This window comes from Genypterus blacodes, unplaced genomic scaffold, assembly GCF_046128005.1.
Source record: "Genypterus blacodes isolate CSIRO-AG114 ecotype Tasmania unplaced genomic scaffold, CSIRO-AGI_Gbla_v1 ptg000003l_1, whole genome shotgun sequence".
Classification (NCBI taxonomy): Eukaryota; Metazoa; Chordata; class Actinopteri; order Ophidiiformes; family Ophidiidae; genus Genypterus; species Genypterus blacodes.
In genome coordinates this window covers 3,730,520-3,756,990 of record NW_027466817.1, presented here as the reverse complement: position 1 = coordinate 3,756,990, position 26,471 = coordinate 3,730,520, and the positions used below count along the sequence as shown (strand labels likewise).

Here is a 26,471-nt window from a genome sequence, read left to right as displayed (position 1 = left end):
TAATAAAACATCATAAAGTCATAAAATACAATTTGAACAATTGCTAGGCTACAAAATATACATTGTCTTCAACTTCATCCTTATTGTTTGAAGTAGAACATATGAATGAAAACTGATAACTCATGTTGAAGTATGTTGAAGAAGAAGAGTTTCCTACCTTGTATGTGGTGTTCTCTGTGCATGGGTTCTCAGCCTGAATCAGCACGTAAGCATGCAGGAAATTGGAGGCAATCATGTCTGGAACAAATGGTGTGGCGTCTTCCTGGAAGACTGCTGCAACTATATCATTACCTATGTGCCTTTTCCGCTGGAGCTGAAGAGAAAGACAAGCAAAGACAAATCAGTTCGGCATCACACATAATCCACTCTGTGTAATGGGGTTTGATTTATTTCACTTCCTCACTACATTGAAGACACAATTCTTTGCTGTTGATGTACTTACATTCTTTGATAAATTGTCAGATAAGTTGCAAGTAATGGATAGAACAACAACAGTGTCTACACGGGGCCAATCACCACACCTGAGCGGTTCGATATTGATCGTCTTCATTTTAAGAATCCTTACACTGCAGGTATGAAAATGCATACAAGACTCAAATGTGATTAGGATTAAATCTGGCACCTGCTGGACGTCTCCCTCAGTGAAGGGAAGCTTAGTTGACACATGGAACATCATCTCCCGCTGTCTGAACACAGTGAAGACAGACTCGGTTCCTGTCTGTCCATGGGAAACATCCAGCCCACCACGGAACCTGTCAAAACATCAATGCTTGTCATATTTTCAATCATTGTGCAATTGGTCTTACTGAGACAATTTCAAAAAATCACTTATCCTAACTGAGTCACTCACATAACACTGTTCAAAAACTCCAGAAGACATTAAATACACCCAGCACTTTGATGACATGTTCTGTTTCATGACGCATTTTATTCTGATCACACAGTAAAGACAAATCCCCACAAGGATCATTGAGTTGTGCTATTCAACTGTCTTGCCAAGGGCTCTGAAAGCATCTTTTGATCTTTGTGCACATGTTTGCCACTATTCGTTCCAATATAATTGATTTAAGACTTCATTTAGCATATCATTGTGCTATACGCCTCTTCTCTCTCACCCTTTAAAGTCCTGAAGTTCAATGGTGTCTCCAAGGATATCGATAAACTCCTTGAAGGCTGGAGTCTCCTCGTTGTTCCCAAACAACTCCTCCTCTGATGTCTGAGAGAAAGAGCGTGCGTGAGATAATGTTATGTTTTGAGGGGCAGAGTGGAAAAGTGAAACATGATCAAAACATTTTATCTCACCTGTCCAAATTTTTGGTAAACAACTCCAAATTTAAAGGTGTTGTTGACTTCGTGTTCGTCGTACGCCACTATCAACTGAGATCCCTGTGCATTGACAAAAACGACAAAAACAACGATTTCTTTCTCACTGTGGTTACTTACTGAAATTCTAACTTCCGCAATTTCTGGTTGCTGTTACATCACTAGGAAAACATGTTTTCTTCATCTCTAATGTGTCTCCAGGGTAACTTCATTGGGTCGGACTCATGTGAGGCTGACATGAGATAAACTGCGACAGCCCTTGGCGACGGCAATGATCTTGTCACAGCCTCAACCACAGATGGTTCCTTCTTTCCCTGAGGCGCGAGCTGAAAGCATGTTCCATCATACTCTTATCATGGGGTGCAAGGAAAGATTGGTTTAATTCCACTAGTGGAGTGCATATCTGTTTGGGAAAGTTGTTCTGCTCTGTTGCATTCATAAGCTCTTATCATTTGGAAAAAGTGGTAGTTCTTTTTTTGGGGGGGGGGGGGGGGGGTTAAGGGTCTGGGAGCTCAAGTATGAAGGCGGTGAAGCAGGAGCAGATGGGGGATGCTGGCAAAAGTACCGTAATTTATGGTAAAAGTGACGATGACGCATCAGTTAGTGTACAAAAAAAAGGAATGATCCAAGTCTCAAGTTAACAGCATGAATCATTCATGTAGTTGCAGTGGCATTCAGTGACGTCAGTTACAACAAAAGCTCCTATTTTTCTCTCAGGTGGGAACTGGAGGTGTAGACAAGACAATGTATCTTGAATTTCTAATTGGCTGGACAAGCTGAAGACAGAGTGGCTTGGTGGGACGATGAGGTGGACTTACCCGAGGGTACAGGACTGGGTTGAACTTAAGCCCGGTGGCGTCATCACAGAGAAGCTAAAGGGCAGGGGAGAGGATAAACAGATTTGACTAATGCCACAGGGGCAGTGACCTCACATACTATATATAATAGACACTATAGCTTTTGTAGATATGGAGCCCAGCCCTTGCAGCAGAAGGCGTGTCAATCAAGCTTTTAAAGCGGTCCAGGAAATAGCCTATATGAGGTTTTTATTTCACTTTCACCCTTACCTTGGCAATCTGAGGAACACTGGGGAGCTGGTTGATGCCTGCTAATGAGATCCTGTCATGAACTGTCTTGGTCCGAGACCTGTAAAAGGACATCATTAGGCTTGGTGGAACAGATTTCTTAATAATAAATGAATTAGGTAACATCTATTTTTGCATATGCGCTGCTCTTTTTTTAGACCTGTACCTTTTTTTTTGGTATTGTACCTGAGCATGATGCGTAAGAGCTCCTGGCCTTCAGCCTCCTCATGTTTCAGAGACATGATGAGGTTGCCTATGCTGCTGCCTGTGCAGTAGTAGTTCATGTGTTCCTGAATGGAGGATAGGAGAAACAGAGATTGAGAGAGATAAAGAACATATCAGGAAATCATCTTAGTTCAACCTATATACCACTTTTTTTTTTCTCCATAGGCACACCTTCACGTACACACTCATAAAGACACACACTAACCTTGCCCAAGAAGTGTTTGCGGTAGGCTCGAGCTGTGCTGTTACACTCCATGCGGTAGCCCCCACCAGGGCTCATACCCTCTCCTCCTTCCTCATCCTCACAGAAACTGGACTCTGACGAGGTGGGCGTCCCCACTGGCGCCTCTACATCTTCGATCCAGTACCCACCGAACTGCGGCAAGATCACCTGTGGGTATGGACCACCTTTCTCCAGGACCTTTGACCCAGAGGCAACATTTTTTTATTTGATCCCATATATCAGCAGCGGGATATGCAAAAATAATCCACAATTACAGCTGCTGGTAATGATGATGTAATCAAGGGTGCAGCTAGTATATAATGTCTATTGTTGGAAACACTCTAAGCATATATACAGTAGATGCTGCATATGAGAGCAAGGGTGTGTTTTGAATGTAATACATGAGTGACTCACATCCTCTATCCGTGGGTAAGGGATGTAGTCATCCTACAATAGAAGACACAAATACATACACACATCATTGACATGACTAGTTTTTACACAATTTCACCTAACTGGCAGTTATCACAATGTTAATCTTATAAGCAAAGGTACAAACACAGCAACACAACAACAACAACAACAACAAAACATCTCAAGATGCCTCACACTACACTAAACAAGACTCACAGGCAACGATGCAACAATGTGAAACACACAGTCATCATGAACATCAATTCAGGCCTAACATCCGTGATGATGTCAGAACCATGAGACAGGCCTGTTTTGAATTAGTAGCCCCTGGGGTTTTGAGCTGTTATTAGCCCGTAGTCATTTGGCAGTCTGCTAGTGTAGCATGGCTCCAGTATACGACCTCTAAATACTGCTGAGTCCTGTCTGTACCGCCGAGAGCACAGCGCTATGGACAGGACTCATTTATATTCTGCAGCAGAAGGTTTCAGAATGCTGGCAGGCAAAAGAGGATCAATTGACAGCTGGAGTTCATTCAACTTATAATCAATTTGATCAGGATGCTATTGATTTTATACTTCAAAAGGCCCTGAGAAATGTTTGAATATGTTCACGGGAATGTTAACAGACCGCAAAGGCTGACAGATGGGACAAAGTGGAACAACCACAAAGTAGATCAGGAGGCACGATGAAGCATTGATGAAGGCATCATGCAGAGAAGAGGAGACTGTGCAAGAGATGAGATTACACAAAGTCGACGGAACCGCCTTGATGATGGGTGTGTGTGTGTGTGTGTGTGTGTGTGGAGATTGTCACACCTTCCATTTTTTGGTCTCCTCAGCTTTAGGGGCCTACAGTAATGAGGGTCCATTGGCAGCATGAGGATGGAAAAGCACCAGGGTCAAAAAGCAAGATTACTTTGTTGAGTCACACAACAAACTTGTTTTTGGAATTTATTGCTGCCGGATGACAGCAGAGTGAGTCACATACTTTATGCTAATGTACTTTCCTGTACACACACACACACAAACACACAGGTTGAGCGATTTTCCACTACAGGGCTGAATCGTGCCGCGTTGAGCCGAGCAGGCATCCTGCTTACTTTGCAGTTACACTCATAGCGAGTTGAGACCCCACTGCTCTTCTCGGAACCCGATGATAACCTGTTACAACTTCTCCCCAAGAGTTAAGATTCACTAATATTTACGCTGTCTTTATACTTATACTTATATTTTATTGGTTTTTATTTGTTTTTTTAAATGGTTAGTGGTACAAATGTGGGTAGCAACAGATTAATTCACACCAGCGCTGCTTAGAAAGAGCATTCATGCTGTTTTTCTCTCGCATTTACAGTTGATTGTAGGCAAGTAAGGTACATTGACCCACACTAACCAGATAATGACATTTAGGCCAAGCAGTAAGGTGGACGCTGCAAGTGTGGATTGGGTTTAGGAAATTACTAAAACAGAGGTGTAAGGTTTCAAATATCAGAGAATTAATCAGACATTCACAGCTAATCCATGAAAAAACTGTTTTTCTCCATTCTAATGGAGTCCCATAATTCCAATTTAGAAGATGTCACTGTCATTAGTTGGAAGACCATATTCTGTGAGATTTAGAAGGCTCAGTGCACAGATGATCTATTTCTGTTTTCTTAACCAATATGAGCCAGTCTTTCATTTGGCAAACATACAATCCATCAATAAGTTTGTCCTTAAACCGCATTTCACTTAAAAGAATGAATGAATGTCTACTGAAACAGACCACAGAGCGGTGTACACCGATTGAAAAATAATGAGCTTCTCCATAGTATAGTATGTACAGTAATATGTTTTTTATATGTGATTTAGAGTAACTATTTTTTTACTGCCAAAAATCCACAAGTTATTCTACATGTGATAAATGTAATGATTGATAGAGTTTTATCTGCATCAGTACGATCACTTTATGTGTCACTGATTTGAACCCAGGCTCAGTACGTCCTCTCAGGAGTTTCCTCTTCAATGATCTCAGAGATCTCGAAGGTATAAAGGCATCGGAGTAGTGTCATATCAGAGTAACAGAGGCTTTCACTAGGGCTTGCCCAGACCAGTTAGAACACTCTGCAGCCGCCCCGTGTTGCTGTCGCTCTCCTTCACAAAATCTCTGCCTGAGCACATGGGGAACATGACAACTGCTGAGTAAGAGGGGCAGGCTGAGACAAACCCTTCATACGCTATATGTAGGCATTTTTACTTTTGTAGTAGCTGATATTTAGTTTGTCAAGCTTTAATGGTTATTTCAACCTCATATCATGTGACTTGCTTTATTTTTTGTTGCGGTTGCACTTATGTAATAAAAGCCAATAAAAGTATAATATTCGCAGACATGTCCAAGCGTATTACCTCTATTGTATAGCTGATACAATTGCATGTGTGTGTGTGTGAGTGTGTGTGGTTGTGTTGACATTCTATGCGACCATAACACAGTACAATGGCTGCTTCAATGTAAAGATCAGCGTCAGGTTAAATTATTTATGGTGCTGTGGAAGCTTGCCGAGACCTTATGGACTGGTTGGGTGCGGCTTTACGGGCTCAGGTAAGATTCACCAGCAGTGGAAAAACCCCATATGTCATCGCCATCCTCTACAAATCCAGCTTCCACGTGACATGATACATGTTCTTTTTATAATGTGTTTCTTTTCTATGTGGACACTTTGATATCAGAAGCACTGAGAGACAATCTGACATGAAAAAGGCAATCTGGGAGACTTGGGAGTAAATTGGCCAATTACAGTGAAGGCCCACTGGAACAGCTCGCATGAGTGAGCAAAGAAGTGATGAAATACATAAACATGGGCATTCAGATTTTGCAAAGCATAAAGAAAAACACCAATACACAACACACTCTTTGTTCCTTTTCTCTCCTTCTCAGCATGCATACATACAGCACCTACCTACCATCACTTCAAATGGAACCAATCATACAAAGAGTCAGGCAGGATTAATAAGAATCAGGTGGCTAAAACATATAGCTTTACTGCAACGGTCAGTCAAGTCTGTGTGACTGCACAATGATGAAGCAGCTGTTCCAATCACAAGGGATTCATTGTCAACGAAATGGGACCGATCACAACAAGGCTCTCTGTGGCTTAGATTTATAGAGGAAGAAAGAAGGAAAGAGAAGGAAAGGAAAGGAAAGGAAAGGAAAGGAAAGGAAAGGAAAGGAGAACTTCATTGGCAGTATACAGATGCACTCCTGAAGCCCTTTGAACACAGTGTTCCAACTTTTGAGTTATAGGATGCAGAGTCGAGGAGAGCAGGTTGATGAAAGCTGAAGTTAAAGAGACGAATGAGGACCACAGTCTCTCTCTCTGCTTATGTGTTTGTGTGTGTCTGAGAGAGAGAGCGAGTGAGGGACTGTTCTATCTCTATAAGCATCAGGCTGCATGGATTGATTGTTATCCACCTATCAGACTTTCCAAATAATTCCACTGGTATCTTCCAGCAGCCTGTCCTCCTCCCTCACCTTATACTGCTTGACCTCCTCTCACACCAATCCATTCACTCCTCTTCCCTCTCCTTTATCCTCATGCGCCGTATCCTCACAGCCTCAAAGGTCATACGTGATTGGAGGGCTTCTGTCCCGCATCACTCTATTCTTCAATTCTATGTGTGATTGCTTAATTCACACATCTGAGAGAGAGAGAGAGAGCATGAATTCATCCGCTGGAGCAAAAACTAAATATGATAAAAAAGAAGCTCTTTCCAGCACACTCTTCACACATCCTGCTCCTTCCTTTGTGCTCCGTTTTTATTACCCATCTGTCCTCCAACTACTCAAAAGATGTTCCCTCAGGGGTGCATCGGGGCACAAAATAACCACATGCAGCCCAAGAGAAATAAATGAAAGAATTTTTCAAACTAAAGGGGCGAAAATTGTTCTGCCGGGCCACACGTGTGTTCTTTCTTCTGTCCCCAGCATGCCCATTATCCAATCAGAGCAACAGATTGAGCCCAGCAGTTTTGCCACCGACACATTACAGTCTGTCTCCATCGTTCTCAAGGCTGAAGTCCGAGGCAGATGGCGAGAAAATGGACTTGTGCTAAACTTTTACAAAAAGTTCATGTTCTGTTCAAAGTATAACCCTATGTGACACTGTCCTCATGGAATAGACAAGCTGCTATTTATAAAAAGATAACAGTTGCCCTAACAGTACTAAATCAATCTTTACTTCACTTGGATTAGAAAGGGTGGAAGCTAATGAAAGGGGGGCGGTGGGGCAGAGAGGGTGTGACGGAGACAAGGAGAGAAAGACAGAACTGGAGGACACAAATGCTACATTGATACAAGCTGTTACCATGACACCGTTCAGACTTTCTGATGTGAACGGTAAAAGAAAATTCACATAGAATCAGATATTCTCAAATCGTTTTCATGATTGTCGACGTGTCTATTGTGGTACTGTATGTTCGTTTGTTCTTAGAAACTAAATCCATTGTTTGAACATGTGGGTCACAAAAAAGGCTATACTAAAAGAATACCCCATCCCCAGCAATCTGAATCGGGCATTAAGAGCTGTGATGTATGTGTAGACGGACAAGTGAATGAAATAGAGAAGTAATTCATACCTGCATCTTCTCCAGCATATCGAAGAACTCTGCAGACTGAAACAGAGAGGGGAAGAAGGTTAGTTTGATTCCTTTGTATTAGACATATAGAAACCTTAGGCTCACAGGATGTTTCAACACTAACGACTAAAGATGGTTGGTAGTATTGTCGCTGAGAGCAGCAGATCCCACTGGCCACCAATATAAACATAACAGGAGTCTGAGTAAGAACATAGAGGGGCAAGGCAGGGTTGACACACTGATAAGTACGCACGCGCACACACACACACACACACACACACACACACACACACACACACACACACACACACACACACACACACACACACACACACACACACACACACACACACACACACACACACACACACACACACACACACCTCTGAGCGCATTCACACATACTTGTCTCCAGGGTTTCCACCTTGTCACATAAACAAGTTGTGAGGGTGATAATGGTCGAGGTGTTTTGTATACGTGTGCATTTGTGCTGAGATTTGCAGCACTTGTGTAACGTGTAAACAGAATGCCACGAGTAAGGCTACACAGGTGCCTAACACGCACATTGCAAGAGGAGATATAAAAATATATATCCTGTAATTTAACTTGAGCAAAATGAAAAAAAATCACCAAACCCTTAAAGCAGGCTTATTTTTGATAACTTCCCTAATTCAGTATTTATAGTCCACCTAAAATAGCCCGTTATCACTTTGTGTGCACAGCACTGCATGAGCAAGGAACATTGATACATTGATAAATGTACAGCGAACACACACATTGCTTCCTCTTCCATCAAGTAGTCACTTGTCCGATAAAGGGTTAATCTAACACACAGCATACAGTTATCATATTAACCACTGGATATTCACTGATTCTATCTTTTGGCAGTGTGGTTAGAAAGACACTATAAATTAAAGCTACGGCTCGTGGCTTTGGGCTCAGAATGAGTAAAATAGTATTTTTGTATATTACAGTGTGTCACTAAAATGAAAGTATATAAAAATAGCAATAGTCACTGATGAATTAGCCACACAATCTAAATTATAGTACTTCAAGAGCTATGATCACAGACACTCACACACGCACACACAAACCCCGCGGTTCAGTGAAATGCTACACTGAAACAGGCAAAAATGTCTTACCAATGAATTGCAGCTCTTCAATATGGATAATCTCAAAAGTTATGGAACTTGTGTTTTACAGTTCATGTTTTACATAGAGGGTGTGAGAGTGCGAGAGACAGAGAGAGAGAGTGCGAGAGAGAGAGAGAGAGAGAGAGAGAGGGACAGAGACAGTGAGGCAATAGACAAAAAGCGCGCGAGAGAGAGAGAGAGAGAGAGAGAGAGAGAGAGAGAGAGAGAGAGAGAGAGAGAGAGAGAGAGAGAGAGAGATTATCATAGAGTTAATATTAACCAGTTAAAGGTGTTGTAAACTGACGGATGTGCTGTGGCTACACCTGGAGAGTAAACACCAGACAGCCAAGAAACAGTAAGTATGTGTGTATATCTGTGAGATAGCAGCTATGGCACTAAGCATCAGGCTACCCGCCAACTGTATGTGTCATCCAGACTGTGTGTGTGTCTGTGTGTGTGTTTGGTGTGATGGTAACTGAGATCAATTGAGGGCAACAAGAAGGAGAGGAGAAATGATAGCTCCAATCAAAGTACTTGTGGTAATGCATGCATGCATGTGTGTGTGTAGGTGTGTGTATGTCTGTGTGTGTGAGACAAGTACACCCATAGCTTCACCCATTATGTTAATCCTAGAAAACTGCAGTAATTCCAGTTTTTCTTCATTTTTGTTTCATGCATTTTGCACTACTCACTGGGCCCATAAGTGTTTCCACGTTTGTCTATGTTAAGAGGTTCATAACAACATGTCTTAGTGAGATATTTCATCACATTTACAGTTTGTTTGATAGCAGACAAACTTTCATATAAAACATGACCAGTAAGCCAGTTAGTGTCAGTATATTAATAGGCTTTTAATCTAACAGGAAGGAAAGTGAGAGGGTGTGTTACTAAAGCCGAACAACTGTTCTTCCTCTTTTGACTTCTTCAATGAGCATTTGACAAATAAACCATTTGGACCTGGACCACATTCTTCTATTATGACCTAAATTGGTGTATTCGTTTTGAGGAAATGACACTTATATCATTATGTCAACGGTTTCCCCAAATTTCACTTTAAAACTTAAGTACGGTAACCCTGCACAGAAACGCACAAACAAACACACACACCAACGCAAAATGATCACTATTTTGCAGAGGGAATACCAAATCCTGACCATCCTGACGGACCTGCAGCCAGGATATAAAGCGATACACTGACACATCTCCTGTCAACAGCATCTGAGTGCCATCCTGTGCTGCTGACAGTGTGTTTAATCATCTGTATCCGCCACAGGAATCAGACAAAAACAAGGACAAGATAATACAAGAGGTTGGCTGTCTGTCATTCTGCCAGGTTGTCAGTCCACAAGTGGGTTCACATCAATCAGGCCGGACTGTCACTTCTCTGTCCTTGGACTTTCTCTTGTCTATTTCATCGGCCCTCCTGTGTCAATCCTCCCCGTTTGCTCTCTTTAATCCTTTCTGTCCTGTTTTCTTGCATCGCTTCTCACCTCATCCATTCGTGGCCTTTATGTATTCCATCCTCCCCTTTCTCTTTTTCTGAGCATTTCTTGATCTCCCTCTCTCTCTCTGCCCCTCCTCTTTTTCTCCCTCTCTAGCCCAGCAACAATATCTGCATCTCTTATCTCCCATGGCAACCCGTTGTAACTATCACAGACCTCAAGAAGATTACGCCGCCTGGCTGCCCGACTGACTGACACAATGACAGGCAGAACTGGCATGTGCGCATGTAAAATTATGAACATAATCAGCCACATGTTGACAGCAATGATAACATGGCACAGAGGCTGATAGCAGAAGTAGCAACCATGTCGCGTGATGTTCAGAATTAAAGTAACATTACACACAACTTAAAAGAGCCACTGAAAGACTGGGGAGGGACAGCAAATGAGGACAGCTGAGGTCTGGTTGTGATCCTCCTAGAACGAACAGATGTTAAATGAGTGCTATCATGTTTTTATTGTTATCAGTCAGTCACAGTCGCTAGTAGTGCGGAAAAGGACAAGATATGCAAGCACATTTTAAGTTGAGTTCTGTTTGGCAATATGAGTATTTGTTCAAAATAACAGCGGCTCAGACAAAATTAGAGTTGTCCTTGCGTGACTGGATGGTTTACCCACGGAGTTCAGTGCTACACGGTGCCCTGCCAAAAAGCAAGGCTTTTTCCTCAGGATCCGCGGATGAGAAATGCCTCCCAGCCATCAGACATACTTGCTAATATGAATAGTAAACATCCCGACTGAAGCAGAAGCCTCACAGAGAAATGTTTTTAGAGATACTAATGCCAAAATCGATCAAAGTCACGATGAGAGACACTCTGTAGTTGATACTTAACAGTGGATCAATATTGTTTTGGTCTAAGAGATATATGAAATATGTGTCTGAAATACACGTAAGAGCAAATGAGAAATGTGAGAGTGCAGTTTCTCTAAAATCGAACTCAGTGATGGGTTGGCGCAGTGCAATGTTCCCAAAATAAAATGAAAACAAATTGCACTATTGGCATTAATACTGAAATGCTTTCATGCTGCTCATAAAGATTACACGGTAGAATATTTACTGAAAATATCCTCCAGCAAAGTTTGCAATATTTTGATGCACTGCAATGAAAGTACAGACTTAAGAAGACAGTGTATTTAATTAGAGCTTTGTTAAAGTAAATGTAGACACTGTCTGAACACATTGTTTTGTTCTGAGTAACAGGCTACATGTTTGTTTCTGAATCAAAATGCTTTCTTACCTCAGCTACAGAGGCTGCAGCCATGAAAGAGCTGAGCCTTCTGTCTTCAGTCTTATTTTCCTCTTTCGTTTGTCTGTTCAGACGAACTAAACGTCTTCCTTCTCCCTTCCTCGCTTTTTCTCCTCTATGTCTATCTTTGTCTTACATTTTCATATAAAGCTTATCGCCTTAAACAGGAAAGTCAAGTCGAGGCAGACAACTGAATTGCTTGTTAAAACAAAACAGGTCCACCCAGTGTGTCTCTCCAGGAACACAGACAGGCAGACAGACAGACAGGCAGACTGTCTAGGTGAGGCCTCGGGGGACATCAGTTTAAGTTCTGCCCTGTCTCTTTGTTTTCGACAAAATGAGGATGGCAATGATCCATCCAGTGTTAATGCACTAAGAAACAGTTCATCCACAAATTGCATACAGGAAACAGCATTTCAAACAAAGCAGCGTCTCGGCCATTGTGTGTTCAGCATCCATAATTCCACAACAATGTGGCCACCAAGGGCTCCATAGTCCATTATGGCCATCGCTTTGGAGGGAAATGGGCCAATAATTACACTGTATAGCAATAACATGTACCCTGTGCACTCTGTTTGGTTTGTTGACTGTATTATCGACCAGAGACAATCAAACATCAGACTGCAACATGTCATCACTAAGCTGCAAAAGGCCCGAATAATGACTGGTTGCTTCATTTTTAAATGTTTCAATAAAACCACTGATTTAAACTGCTTTGTTTTTGTGATTTGAGAATCTGCAGCAGAAAGTTATAAAAACAACTTCTACTATGTTTAGAGAAATCCAAATGTTTAATGTTGTACACTAATACAGAAATACCAAAAACTCAATCTTCAGCCTGTACATGATTTATGAAAATAATTTAAAAGCCATTTAGACAAGAGTTTTTTTGTTTAGACGACCACTATAAAGAAAATCAATGAAATAATCTGCCAGTGCTTTTTATTTTACTTTATTCTTTTTTTATGTAATTGGACTAATGAATAATTGGTGTGATTGTTCTTCACATGCTTTTCTCTGACACACTGCAGCTACAATTACATTGTCTGTGAGCTTTGATGTGGACTGCTATTAGATGTAATTATAACTTTGATATCGACTGTCATCACTGTGACACTGATGATAAATATCCAACCATCAGACCAATCCAGCTCAGTGGAGAAATGGTAGCTTGATGATTGATAATTGCCAGAAATCAGCCACACATCACGGGGAAAATTGATGTCTTCTGGCTTGCATTAATATTTCTCACATACATTACGCTCTGCAGCTCTTTCTCTGTCAATCAACTCTCTCTCCCTCTCTCTGTCTAACTCTATAAGCAAACCTCCCCCCTCCTCCTCGTCTCTGCTGCTGCCTGTGCAATCTCCCTTTGCATCGTCTGCTTCCAGATTTAATAATGACGGCTTAGTTCAAGGTGATATACTGTAGAAAGTGGCGTCTTCGCACCGGAACAATCTATTTCTAGCATATCAGCAGGCTAATCTACTGTCCCTCTCTGCAAAATGTAACTCTCTTTTATCATCAGGCTGGAACAATGAGGACATTCATCGTGCACTGATGTGTGAGTACTGAATATAGTAGACTATTATACGCTCCACACATACAGCACAAATCCAAAATTACAAGAACAATGTATCTAAACAAGAATAAAAAAACAGAGCAATTACCCTCTGTGGTTGATTTGATTTTGTATTCAGATGTTTGGTTTTGCTCTACTGTTTTTCCCATTTGCCAAGTCATGGCTTTGGTTACAATTTCCTTAGACGACACGCTTTCATTGAACTCGAAAATGTGGTCAGGACACCATTAGCCTGTGTTTATATCACATGGCAACCCTCAGAATGAAGCAGCTGTTTCACATTACAGTGAGCTTCTGTCGGCTCCAACAAGTCATGAAACAATCTAAGCGTCAAATTCGGTTGCTCTACAGGATGGTGAACGCAACCTCGGAGGCAGACGGGCCGGAACAACGGACAGGAAGAGTACTCAATGCTTGTAATGAAGTAAAATGAAAACAAAATGAAATCAAGTCTCTGAGAAATAACCCAGGGGCCTGGATACAGTCACATTCTGCCTGTGAGGCAGAGTGAGATCAGCCAAGCCACATTTGTCATCTCATCACAGTCAGGGCCAAGGCTGGTTCTCTCAACTAAACCAGTTAGCTTCAAGGATGGAGAGTAGCAGGCTGAGTAAAGCTTTGGCCAGAGGTTGAGAGTCAAAACTGTAAAAGCATACATATTAAAGTGTAGTGTTGGCAGGGAAACACAACTGTTAGGTATCTTTCACAGAGAAATTGTGAAATATTAGTAGAAAAGTCATTTGAAAACTCTGCCTGTCTGTATAGACACGTTCCAGCATTGAAACCAGGGACGTTACTAGTTGGTTCTCATTCCGTAATCAAATTGTCTGGCATTCTGGCAGGCAATTTTATACAATAAGCTCAGTGCAAATTAAGCTTGACTTAAGTTTCATTATCTCCCTTCCAAAACACACGAAGGCAACTCAACAAATATCAGGTTCTAAATCCAGCAGCTGCGCTGTTACAGCTTAACAGGAAACCAGGGAGTTCAATTTACTAAAGGTCTCCACCTCCAGCAAAACAAAAGACACAAACCTGGGAGAAGCTTAAATAATAAGATCTATTATTAAAGTTTTGATTACTTTGATATCTTTGTCTAGATAGATAGATAGATAGATAGATAGATAGATAGATAATTATCTGAACCGATAACACTTTCTGACAGGTCTAAAGGTTGAAGGAGCAAAATATGCCAATGCTTAAATCAGTAAATCGATGTTGAGTCAGTGTGTGTGTGTGTGTGTGTGTGTGTGAATGTGTTGTACCTTCATGCTGGGTGGCGCAGTGCGGGGGGGCGAGGGGGGGCATTCTCCCAGAGGGACGTTGGAGATGTTCAGCAGCTCCTGTTTCCTGTAGTGAAGAAGACACAAAGCAAAAGAAACAGGGTTGATGTTTATTGATTGTGATGACCACTAAAGTGTTCCAAATTTTATATAGTCAAAGGTCACCCCGGCTCACTGGCTGTTTTCATTGTAATTTGATCAGGCTGCTGCACTGTCCTTTCCTCCCTTTAGAGTGCAGATAAAGGACAGTTGGATGAGACAGAAAACAGGGGAACAAAGACGATCTGACCAGTATTTTCACTTAAACAGAGGCTGGTGAAAGCAATTGGAACAGTGACGAGTGAGTGTTACATTTTCTTCCACACTCTATTTGATTTAAGACCTACTTTTCAGTGGTTTGTCAAGTGAACTGGTTCTCACACTGTTCCCCTACACATATTCTGACAAGAAGGCGGTCAGGCCAGAAGTGATTTGTAGAAGTAGTAGGAACTGCATTCCCTACATATCAGAGGTGATGACATTTCAGTTTGTGCATGTTTAGGGTTATAGTCATGTGGACTAAAAAGAACCATATGGCCATATTCATACTAAAACCAAGATAGACCTATGACAAGATCTATTGACCTCCTCTTATGTTGCAAAGTAAAATATTCAAGGTCAAATAATCAGGGTGTTCTCATTGTACAGCCAACTCTCCTGTAGTAAAGCAGATAACCTCCCATAATGTCTAGGGCACTTCAGCATCTACCAGGTTAAAAGGAAAATGTAGCTACATCAGCTCTGTTATTGCTGCAATCTTCTGTGATTAATTGCATATTCCCTCTGTTAGCACAAACATTATTTACACCCTGCAGTGGCTTTTTCATTTGCTTGTTTGATGACATTTTAAACATGACAAGTGGATTGTGGGAAACCAAGGCCTGCAAAGGAAAAACATCAAGGCTGTGTAATTCATTTTTGTAGTGACTGCCACATTCAGTCAGAGCATTTGCAGGATATTTTAACTGTGACGGACCTTGGTGAAAACACTTTGATGTAATTTGGTGTAGAAATGCAGACAGTGGACAATCCTGCCCCTGAACCCTGACACAAGTGGAATCCAATCCCTGATTATATGAATTCAAAGAAAGCAAAGAAGGCTCCAAGGGAGGAGGTGGAGGATGAATCAGTGGGGTCAACTGCATGCGCACATATCAGCTTCTCGTGTCTACTAACAGATAAAACCTTCTTAGTATGAGAGGATGTTGGCAGCAGCAACCGAAGCGCATTCCCCTCTGTAGTATTTAATCAGCACGAAGCTTATGTTTGATTTCAAGGTCTAAGAGGAACAACAACCTGAATAGCTTTTTTTTTTTTAAAGATACGGAAACCAAAACGTATGATTAAAAACTCCAACAACATAACACAGATGAGATTGAAAACATGGCCTTTGGTTTTACAATTCACTCAAAATATACAGGCATGTAGGATCCCAGAAGTAAAAGCTTCACATACCGACCGAAAGCAATCAGTAGTGAGTGTGTTTAGTATGTGTATGCGGCTTTGTCACTATTGTTATTGTATTGTATTGTGACCCACCATATGCTGAAACCTATTTACAATGGGAATTTATTGTTTCTGTGACTTATTGTTTAGGGATTCAGAGTGTCTGTCAGGAGTCTGCTGTGAGGTATCAGATGTCTCTCTCCCTCTCTCTCTCTTTCTCTGTTTTTAAGTGCTCTCCAGAGTCCCAAGGGCCATCAAGAGGAGCATTTCTGAGGACTCCTTTGGGGCTAGAAGCCTCTTCTTTGTCCCTGTTCCATTGTGCTCATGAGCATGAGTGCACATTAATGATCCCAGATGTTTTAGCCGTCACCGGGAGACAGAGACAGAGATTAGGTGCTGAGAGCTCGACTCCAGAGACAGAAACCTGACATCTATAAAGTCCACTAGTTTTCTACGTTCAGACATGTTGCTTTAAGACTATGAACCCTAGTGTTACACTCGTACTCCTCTCATACTTTCCTTTCGCGGAAAGTGAATACAGTATGTACTGTATAATAGACTGTTGTTGTTATAGCATCTTTCATTCACTCTTACATTTGGAAAGTCTCCTGAATGTGAGAATCACATTAAAATCAGAATTCATTAAAAAAAACAACAACTGTGCAAGTCACTGGGAAATATTCTGAACCAACAGAATGACGACATCATCCACATACATACAAATTTGAGTAACTCTGCTCTTTAAAAAGTACATGTATGGCATTTGATTTGTTCCAATGTAGAACTTGGATGTGCAGCCCGAGTGGATGATGGAATAAACAGAGGTTTTAATGGAGTGAAATAATGAAATGAATGCATCTTTCATTAGCTCGAAGTGCTATGGCTCATCCCTTCTCCCTGATGTAATTGTGTGTTTGGAAGCAGTGAACACACACTCGACTACAGACAATATCAAGTGGAAGGCAGTGGAAGTGGTCAAGAATGAATTCACAGAGTGATGGATTCATCCACAGATACACATGGAGGATGAGTAATTACCTCTCCACCACTATTGAATGTAATCAATCATAACTACAAACATTAACATATTGTATGTTACCCACTCAAGTCCACTAACTGACTGATGTCATCGCCGTGAGTATTCTCTGGGTTCAGATAAGATGCATCCATAAATCATTACAATCATTTGCACTACATGTATTGTATGTATTTTAAGGCAATGAGCTATAAGGAAGCTATTTGTAAATAAAATAAATATTATTGTGATAATGTTGGACATAAATGACACTGAAGCATTGTTACTAACGAATACTCAAGATTTCTCTCAAGGCACCTTCATTTGTTGGTGATAATGTTCTCGAAGTGGAATGTGAATCAACATTTATCCACTTCAAGCCAAACCAAGTTTAGAACCTGATTACATCATGGGTCATCATGGACATCCAGCCCTGAGAGTGCAGATTGGCTCTTTAACCAAGCAGCAGTCATACAATGTACCAATGAGTATGTTAAAGTACTGCGGTAGAGAGCAAGAGAAGAGAAGAGAAGAGAAGAGAAGAGAAGAGAAGAGAAGAGAAGAGAAGAGAAGAGAAGAGAAGAGAAGAGAAGAGAAGAGAAGAGAAGAGAAGAGAAGAGAAGAGAAGAGAAAGTTGGACAGAGCTGGTTGTTTTTGGTCTGGTCTAAATGAGGACACCTCACACAGACCTGTGAAAAGGAAAACCTTGTTCACACCATGACCTCTAAGGTTTATCCCTGCTGTGTGTCTCCATGGTCCTGATTACACACTCACAGCTACACATACAGAGATGCTGTTTGTGCGTCCATGACAGATATAGACACAGAGAGAGAAAGACAGTAAAGGCTGCACTGTGGTAGCTGCCTGGCCAGTCTCTGATGTATTGAACAACACCTCTGTCGCAGCAACTGACAAGGAATGGCCGGGGGGTGTGGGTCACGTACTGGGACAGCTGGGAGGAAGCGAAGAAACGACTGACATCGAATAGGTCATGGAGAGAAAGCGTCAAAAGAGGGGAATGTGGAAAGAGGGTTAGATGATCCATGCTCTTTCTCACTGTTCTCTATGAAGGAAAGTAAATATAGATTTCAGTCAAACCTTTACCTTTGGCAGCAATATCTCATAGGGCCAAACAGTAGCAGCTGCCACACAATTACTGTACATTTACAGAACATCCGAGAACATATGTGTTTCCCCCACGACACCAAGAACCATCAACCATCCCTGACAAAACACGTCACCTATCCAACATGACAAACATGCCCTCAAAGGGTTTTGGGAAATGGCTGCTGTTGCTGCTGCGGGGTTTCATTAGCATCCAGCCTCTGTCACCTGAGCTAAGATAAAGTGAACGTCGTAAACCTGCTGAGCAGAAACAGGGCAGATTGTGTTCCACATCAACATCCAAACTAGCACAAGATGTGCTTTTCTTGTTCATGTCCACAATCCTGCTTGGCTAGCACTAATTATGGTTGATTCAACAGTAATTACATCTACACAGTCATCATGTTTAGCTAATGGCGCGCGCCTGTGCGTGTGCGTGTGTCTGTGTGTCTGTGTGTCTGTATGTGAGATGTAGAGATATATCTCTGTTATTTCATGTATTGATTACACCCTTGATATAAGATTAGGATAGCAGGACATCAGGCGCAGAGAGACGCAACGAGTGAGAGACGGAATAGAGTGTTTCTGTGCGAGAGAAAAGCACAAATCCCCAGATGATGAACGGATCACAACAAAAACAAAAGGGGATGATGTACACAGGACACCGGGATGAAGAGGGGAGCAGGATGAAAAGAAGGAAAGGGGTCATACATAGACAGAGAGATGAGAGGGTGAACTAGAAGTCTGAGGTTTGAAGCTCACCCCAGGGATTTAGCATGCCGGGCTCAGAATTTGCTATGAAAGTCGATAAGGATCCTGATCCTAATGCTGACTGTCCAATTACAGAAACCATGGTTGCTCTAATGGAGTTCATGCAGCAGTAATTGGAAGAAGAGAAAGAGAGATAGACAAGGGGTGAAAAGACATAAAGCGTGGAGGCCAGGGAGCGTCACAGGCCAGTCTGCTACGTAACGTGTACGACCCATTTCCATTAAACGTGACTGAGAATAAATGCACTGGCACAGCGAAATCTCCTGCAATCTCACATATTAGACATGACAGTTACATCTATGTTAAACACTTTAAAGCATCCCATTAGCTCATACTGCAGGAGGCATGTACCATATGACGCACACTAACATGACTTATGGTCATGTGGAGTGTTTCATGCATGCCGGTCCTGACTAGAGTTACAGTATGACCTGTTTCCCCCAAGCAAGACAAGAGATTACACTTCTAACCTTCTTTCATCATAAGACTGACAATGTTACTTAAATTATAATAGCTTTGATAGGCTTTATCACAGCTAAAATGATTACACCTAATTTTCTTTTCTAAGAAGTGACCGTGCACAGACAAGGTGTAGGTGTGGGTTATATGAACAACTTGTTCAATGGCGGAAAGTCTGTCTTTTGTTTCCGGTGCCGCCATAGTTAGATATTTACCCACGCTTTTATAAAAGTGAGATCAGGGAGTGTAATGGGATCATATCCTCCTCTAGGACTCCATTCTGCGTAATCTCGGGTCCACCAGGGTTTGATGCTCATATCAAGACAGTGATTCACTCTTGTTATCGTAACCGCACGTAGAACTGTCGTGTCAAAGGCTGAAATGAAGATGCTTATCTGTGCTTTTATTTCATCACCTCAGACTGTAATGCTCTGTTCACTTGCTTTAACAAATCGTGCATTGATTGTCTTTAAACTGTCTAAATTGCTGCTGCAAAGCCTTTAAGGTCACACATGACAGTGGTTCTCTCTAAACCTGCCTCCAATTAATTTTGGAGTTCATTTTAAAAGCCTAGTGCTAACATTACTCACTGACCCTCTGCACCTTTACACCACGAGTCAGGCTCTTAGCTCCACTAATCGAACAGATCTAAACTTGTCTTCTAATGTGTCATACACTCAGCAATCATGCTTTTCTGACTTTTGCACAGAAATTGTGGAATGGTCTCCCGTTTGCTTTGTGTACTATTGATTGTATTGGCCGTTTGCCCTTGCTGTTATTTATCTATTTGACTGGCTGTGCAGCATTTTGTGACCTTTGTCTGTGAAAGGTGCAATATAATCCCTTTAATAACTGGTGTGTGCTACATCTGTGTGTCAGGGTATTACATGTTGACATCAATATGTAAAGTAAAGGATTAAGGGACAATTCAAAAACAAAGCTTTCAGGAATAGAACCACATGTTTTGCAAATTTATTTCTATGTTGAATAATAACTTCTACACAATTAAGGGTTGGTGACACTCATTATGAGGCAACAACACTGTCTATTGTCTACAAAATCAACCAAAAGCAAATAAAGACCAACGTAACTGGGTAACAGTTATCTGTCGGTTCAACAGTACAGAGTTATAATTCCACATTACAACAAAACTAGATTGAATAGGTGATATAGGAAATCAATGAGTTAATGCAAGGTTAATCAAACAAAGACTGATTTCCCCTGGTGCCATGTTTTTGTGCCCTATAATTTGCAATTTTGCTCCCCCCATCATTTACTGTCAACACCAGTCTGTTGCCATTTAGTAGATCCGCTCCACATAGAGTTAAGAAACTGATGTACGAGTTGCTCAGCTGTCCAACAGAAGGACATGGACATCCCAGATATGTGGAGAGGTCAGGAGAGCAATTATTAGGCTGGCAACTGTGCTCCAAGTCCCAGGTCGTTTCCTATAGGGACACCGAGCCCCGCCTGTGAGTGTGATATGAATAGATTCAAAGATGACAGTTGAGGAGGGAGGAAAACTGTCCAGCTAGGCAGCCTGTCACACTCATTACTATAGAGAGGAAAGGAAATGAAGTGATCGTCAAATAAAAACGTTCAATTAGAGAGAGAGAGAGTGTTATGTACCCGTTTATGTGAGGACGAGGTGATGTGGAAGTTGGCAGCAATTGACATGACTGCTTGTAAAAAGTTGTAATGTAATTAGTGCTACAGCTACAGAGAGATATATGCACAGAGAAGAGGAGGTAAACAACCTCTTCATCCCCTTTTTTTAGTCACAAGGTGTGTGTGTGTTATCAACATCACAACCTCTTCATGTGATGAAACTAAAAACCATGGGAAAGCACCCACATGCAAGTTTACACACACACGCGCGCGCACACACACACACACACACACACACACACACACACACACACACACACACACACACACACACACACGTCAAGTGCCATTTCAAATATTTTCCAGAGCTTTTGAGGTAAAGCTTTTGATATTTAAATTTTCAGTTTATGAAATTCACATTGTGGTTTTGTCTTGCAAGGGTTTAGTTTTGCTTCAAAGGAACTCATTATGAGTAGTTATCTAAATACAAACTTGGAACAAATGGAGCAAAGGAGCAGTCATGTGTGACTACTGAGAGTCTTTATGAACAGAAGAAGATTTAATTTCCAGACTTTCAGAGTGTAGATGTGTCAAAACTTGTTGCACACATGAGAAAACAGAGGACAAAGTTGAAAACTGTTTTAAATCCCAAACTGCTGCTGAGTAATATATTCATATTACAGCTAATAAATGACCCATTTCTTATATCTTACTTTACATGTTCCCTATTTTTACGTCTCCTACACGATTACAAAGACCTATTTTGGGAACCCATCAAGCTAAGCCCCCTTTAAACCTTGAGAAAAAAGGCTTTAATCAATTGGTGAGATAGTGCACGGTACAGTCACCCCCCTCTCTAATCCCCCATCTCTCTATTTTCTTCTCAGCTTTTCTCTATTTGTCCCTTTACACCTACAATCTAAGTCTACCTTCTTCCCTCTCTCCGCTCCTGATAATATATGTAATAAACCCAGGTGTTAGATTGACCTGTCAGCCGGAGAGGTCCAGCACTCTCCAGGCACAGCTGTAACACACACACACACACACACACGTCCCATCCCAGGAAATGCTGCTGCTGCTACTGATGATGTGTGTAAGCGTGTGTGCGCAATTTTACCAATGACACCAGGTTAATTGTGCTGCAGGAAGCTTGTTCGGGTGGAGGGATCCTCTAATGTCTGAGTTTCCCGTCACACACACACGTTACATATGAGGTGCCCTCTCTAAATGATAGGTTACAGAACTACACTGGTACACTGGGAATATCCTATATCACAACTATGACTTATACTGTCACTGCAGAGGTATGCAACAGGTGAAGTGGATCATTAAGTACTCACTAAAGTGGTCCTAGTGTTAAACTGTTTATTTCCACCATTTCCAATACCGACTGTGATGTATTGCAACCAATTTATTGACTTAAATTACAACTTCCGAACAAAATAATCAGGCCTTCATGACTCTGAGCCACATTATCTCCGAAGGCAAATGCACTGCAGCCTAGTAGAGTTCATGTTCCGCAGCCTTTGTCTTTCCTTTTAAATGTGAGTGCTGTTCTCTTTCTCAGATCTCTGATAGACACGTACACGTGTTTGTTTCCCAGCAGCAGGGAGATGTTGATAAAGGCCGAGGGCCAGATTATGCTTGTTTCTTTGTATGCTGTCGTGGCTTAAATAAGCATTAGCCCAGTGCTGAAGCTTCATTTACTTTTATAGGTGACTAATGCATGAGTTGCTGTGTTTAAATGGAGCCTTTTAGTCTGCTAACATTCTGAACAAGAGCCAAATGTGAGCAGCTCTGTCAGAAATAACAAGCTTGTTCCAAGGCATTTTATTTCAACGTGGTGGATTAAACCTTTAACAATCTATTAAAAGGAAAACAAACATCGCAAATGCAAATGCTGTTTCTAATTACTTTCTATTATTTGCACATCTAAATTCTATGCATGCATGCTCATCCAGTGGAGGTAACTCAGATGTTCCACCGAGAAAACTTGCCACTCTTTCTTCTATTGTTTGTCATTTACAAGCTCTCCCTGACACTTTTCACTGAGTCATTCTCCGGGGAAACGTCTCTGAATGGATGACATTTACCAGTTTTCAGGGAGAGAAAAAAAGGAAGCATTGACTTTTGTTCAGTCACTTCAAGTAGTATTTACATAAGGCTCTTATTTAAGCATAGAGGCACACCGCAACAAACTAATGTGTGTGAAGTGCTTACTTACTATTCTTCGTACTATTCTTTAAAAATGTTTAGTGTGGAGCAAATAAACAGGACTGGTCATTTTAGCCCTAGGAAATTGTTAGTTCACTGTCTGAAGGACTTCTTACTGTTGTCAGTTTGGTTTGGCTTCACACAGAACTTCAAGCAAATGCAAATTATGTCAACAAAAGCTCTCTATTTCGTCACTGGACGGAATCATATCATATCATGGGAGCGACAAAATGAAGTCAGTGACTCAAAAACCTCATATTGCTTCAAAGTATGCAAAGAGGACTTAGTGAACAGCAGAATGGAGCTACATACAGAGTTACTTCCATCATGAGAATTAAAACACATTAGATAAGCTTGATCGCAGCCTTTTCCTAATGTGTAATGTAGTTTACTCAACACTGACCACGTGCCTCCAGAGTTCTTCCTATTCTGTGACCTTGGTGCAGTTTGTGTTGGTCTACACCCTGGAGTGATTGCTGTGTTCAGAAGTGCCTAAGTGGTGAAATGACTCAACCCAACTACAGTAAGTAGGTGTAGAAATAAAGTTAAGAGTCTGCTTCAAGTATTCAAAGTTGTCCAGGACAATGATGAGGATGTTGCCTGGCATCCCCTCGCTCTCTCTCTCTCTGTCACATGACTAAAAATACCTTGAATCTTTCTAGAAGGATTCATACTGTTGAGAACTCCTTCCGCTCTGTTGTAGCACAATCTCACCCCATCTCAGTGACCTTAATTGAAAGAAAAACCCTGTTAAGCATCTGCCAGACAGCTCAGTCTCAAACAGTACTTGACTGAACCAACTCAACCACTTCAGACTAACTGACAGCCGCGCTCCAGCAGACAAGGAGGCGTCCAGGCCAGCACAAAAAGAAAGAGAGAGAGAGGTTAAAAACAGATAGTCATCGAATGAATGGATGGAGAGACAGAGGGAGAGAGGGAGAGAGAGAGAGAGACAGTGATGGATAGTGAGAGAGTATAAATGAATCTCTGCAGACTAAAAATAGTACCATCAATCCCTAGAGTAGTACGTGATAAATAGGGCTGTGTTGGGTGCGTCTCTGGGCACTAGTTGGAGACGATGCCATTTCATCCATTACAACCCAAGACAAGGCCGACTGTCACTCACAAACAACGCACACGCCCATTTGATTATGAGTGCGCACAAACTCATATACCTGCTCGCTTGCTTCTTTAAAAGTGTTAAAAGTGCGCCGAGTCTGTACGCGTGCGCTAGTTGCAGCGTACTCGTCGACTCCCACAGCTACTAATCACAGGCGTTGTCACGAAAGCGGTGAAACACACAAAAAGCAGTTTAAAAGGGAGAGTAATTGAGGGTAGAGGAGAAACCCACGAAGAGGTGGACAGAATGGAAATTCGAGTGAGTCAGTGAATGAAAAGTGTTAAGCAGGGCGGAGGGATTAACAGTACGAGGAAAAAGGAAGAAAAGAGGACTTAAGAATGAGGGGAAAGTGAGTATAATGTTCAAGAAAAGCATCTCAGCGTGAAGAGGATTTCTCTCTGCGGAAGAGTAAAAGCTCAGGATTGGATTTAATAAAAAATATAATTTAGGGATAACACTTTAAAGAGGACCTCAGGGAAGATCTGCAGTCACATAATTATGCCCCAAAACTAATAGTTATTGAATCTGGGTTTTGGGTTATAGGGTCTTGCCTCGTTTTTGATTGCTCTGTCGCCTTGTTGTTACACGTTACTGCAACTCATTAGTGAGCTTCCAAATCCAGGGTGCTGAGCTGGTTAATTGAATTCACTATTACTGTGCAAGTATATCACAAAAGTACTGTAGTGTGTGTGTACTTCAAAGGGACTTAGTACTGCTGGGTATTTGCATATAAAGGACTCTCACACAGACATGTTTTAGATCACCACTGGGGTCCACATCTGTTGATCAGGCCTACATTTAAAAGACTCTCTCATTTGGATGATTAAAGCTTTTGTCATGTACCTGCTTAAAATGCTAAACGGAAACAGCAAAGATATGATCCTGTCTGTACTAGACTGGCCAGACCCAGTATAAACACCACTAAGCTGGTCTACTTTCTACTTCCAACTGAGCTTTTCCACCTCACCGGTTGAATTACTTTTGATAGAGCAGGGGAATGAGAGATTTAGAGGTCCAAATCCTTTAATGTTTGCTTTTGATGTTGAGGTGACTGTTCATTAAACTGTCAAAACACCTGTTGGTATTGCCTGTAGAAGGCCATCTCAAGGTTTCCACAGCCAAACACAGGCAAGCGACCCCGTAAACTGAGCTGGATGTACTGCTAATAAAAGGAAGGTTTCTGAGTTTAATTCTAGAATCTCTTTGAAGAGCAGAACTGTGATAATTGCATCCATCGAGTCAACGTTTATCTTGGTTTTGTTTTAGTTCCAAACACTTTTTTTTTTTCTACGGAGCACCGTCGTCTAATACAGCTCAGGTGTGATTGTGTGTCTTCATTAAAATTTGTATTTCAAAGACACTACTGGGTTAACTCACACACACACACACACACACACACACACACACACACACACATACATCACCCACACAAATCAAAATGTAACCAGAAATGCAAGAAGATAAATAGGTGTCTGTCTCTCACACACACACACACACACACACACACACACGCACACACACACACGCACACACGCACATGCACACGCGCACACGCACACACAGACACAAAGGTCTGCAGTTGCTGATAAATGAGCTGTGGAAGACATTAATGCACTGAGGGTAATATAAACATTCAGTGAAGAAACAAGGGGTAGACAAGCTGTTCATTAAAGCTGTTCTATTCATCACGGCTCTATCAGCTGAGATAAGGAAAGTGAGAGTAACAGCCGTACAAACAGGGAAAGAGCAACATGCATATCGATACTATATGTTTGCATGTAAATGTGAACATTACCTTCACAGTGCGAAGGCCACTGTGGAGACACGGAGCGTTCAAACACGCTCCTGAAAATCAGAACTCTCTGCTGTGAAATGGGCTGGAAGGATAACATGACAAAACACCCATTTTCTACCTATCTATGCGCAGCCTTGCATCCTATTATAGAGTCACCAATACTCGGCAGTAATAATAAAATCAGTGTGTTTGCATTCATTTGAACACTCGCAACTCATGGAATATCCAGGCAAAACTGACAGCCTGTATATTTGTGAGAAAGCGCAGTGGTACATA

The 26,471-nt window shown here is 41.6% G+C and overlaps 1 protein-coding gene across 6 annotated transcripts in view; it reads right to left on the bottom strand.

The window, feature by feature from the left end:
• The window catches only part of rap1gap2a (RAP1 GTPase activating protein 2a), a 61,680-nt gene that overhangs the window by 6,961 nt on the left and 28,248 nt on the right, over positions 1-26,471 (bottom strand). For 3 of the 6 annotated variants that reach the window (XM_076144595.1, XM_076144586.1, XM_076144622.1), the window contains 11 exons: positions 14,607-14,691; positions 7,878-7,913; positions 3,271-3,303; positions 2,839-3,054; positions 2,595-2,698; positions 2,391-2,469; positions 2,142-2,195; positions 1,303-1,386; positions 1,116-1,216; positions 623-752; positions 158-313 (listed from right to left, as the gene is read on the bottom strand). In XM_076144595.1, coding sequence (XP_076000710.1) covers positions 158-313; positions 623-752; positions 1,116-1,216; positions 1,303-1,386; positions 2,142-2,195; positions 2,391-2,469; positions 2,595-2,698; positions 2,839-3,054; positions 3,271-3,303; positions 7,878-7,913; positions 14,607-14,691 — 1,078 coding nt within the window. Of the gene's footprint in view, positions 1-157; positions 314-622; positions 753-1,115; positions 1,217-1,302; positions 1,387-2,141; positions 2,196-2,390; positions 2,470-2,594; positions 2,699-2,838; positions 3,055-3,270; positions 3,304-4,085; positions 4,119-7,877; positions 7,914-9,019; positions 9,078-11,750; positions 11,942-14,606; positions 14,692-26,471 lie in introns of those variants that run through there. The other 3 variants (XM_076144632.1, XM_076144604.1, XM_076144614.1) reach the window with 3 other exon arrangements.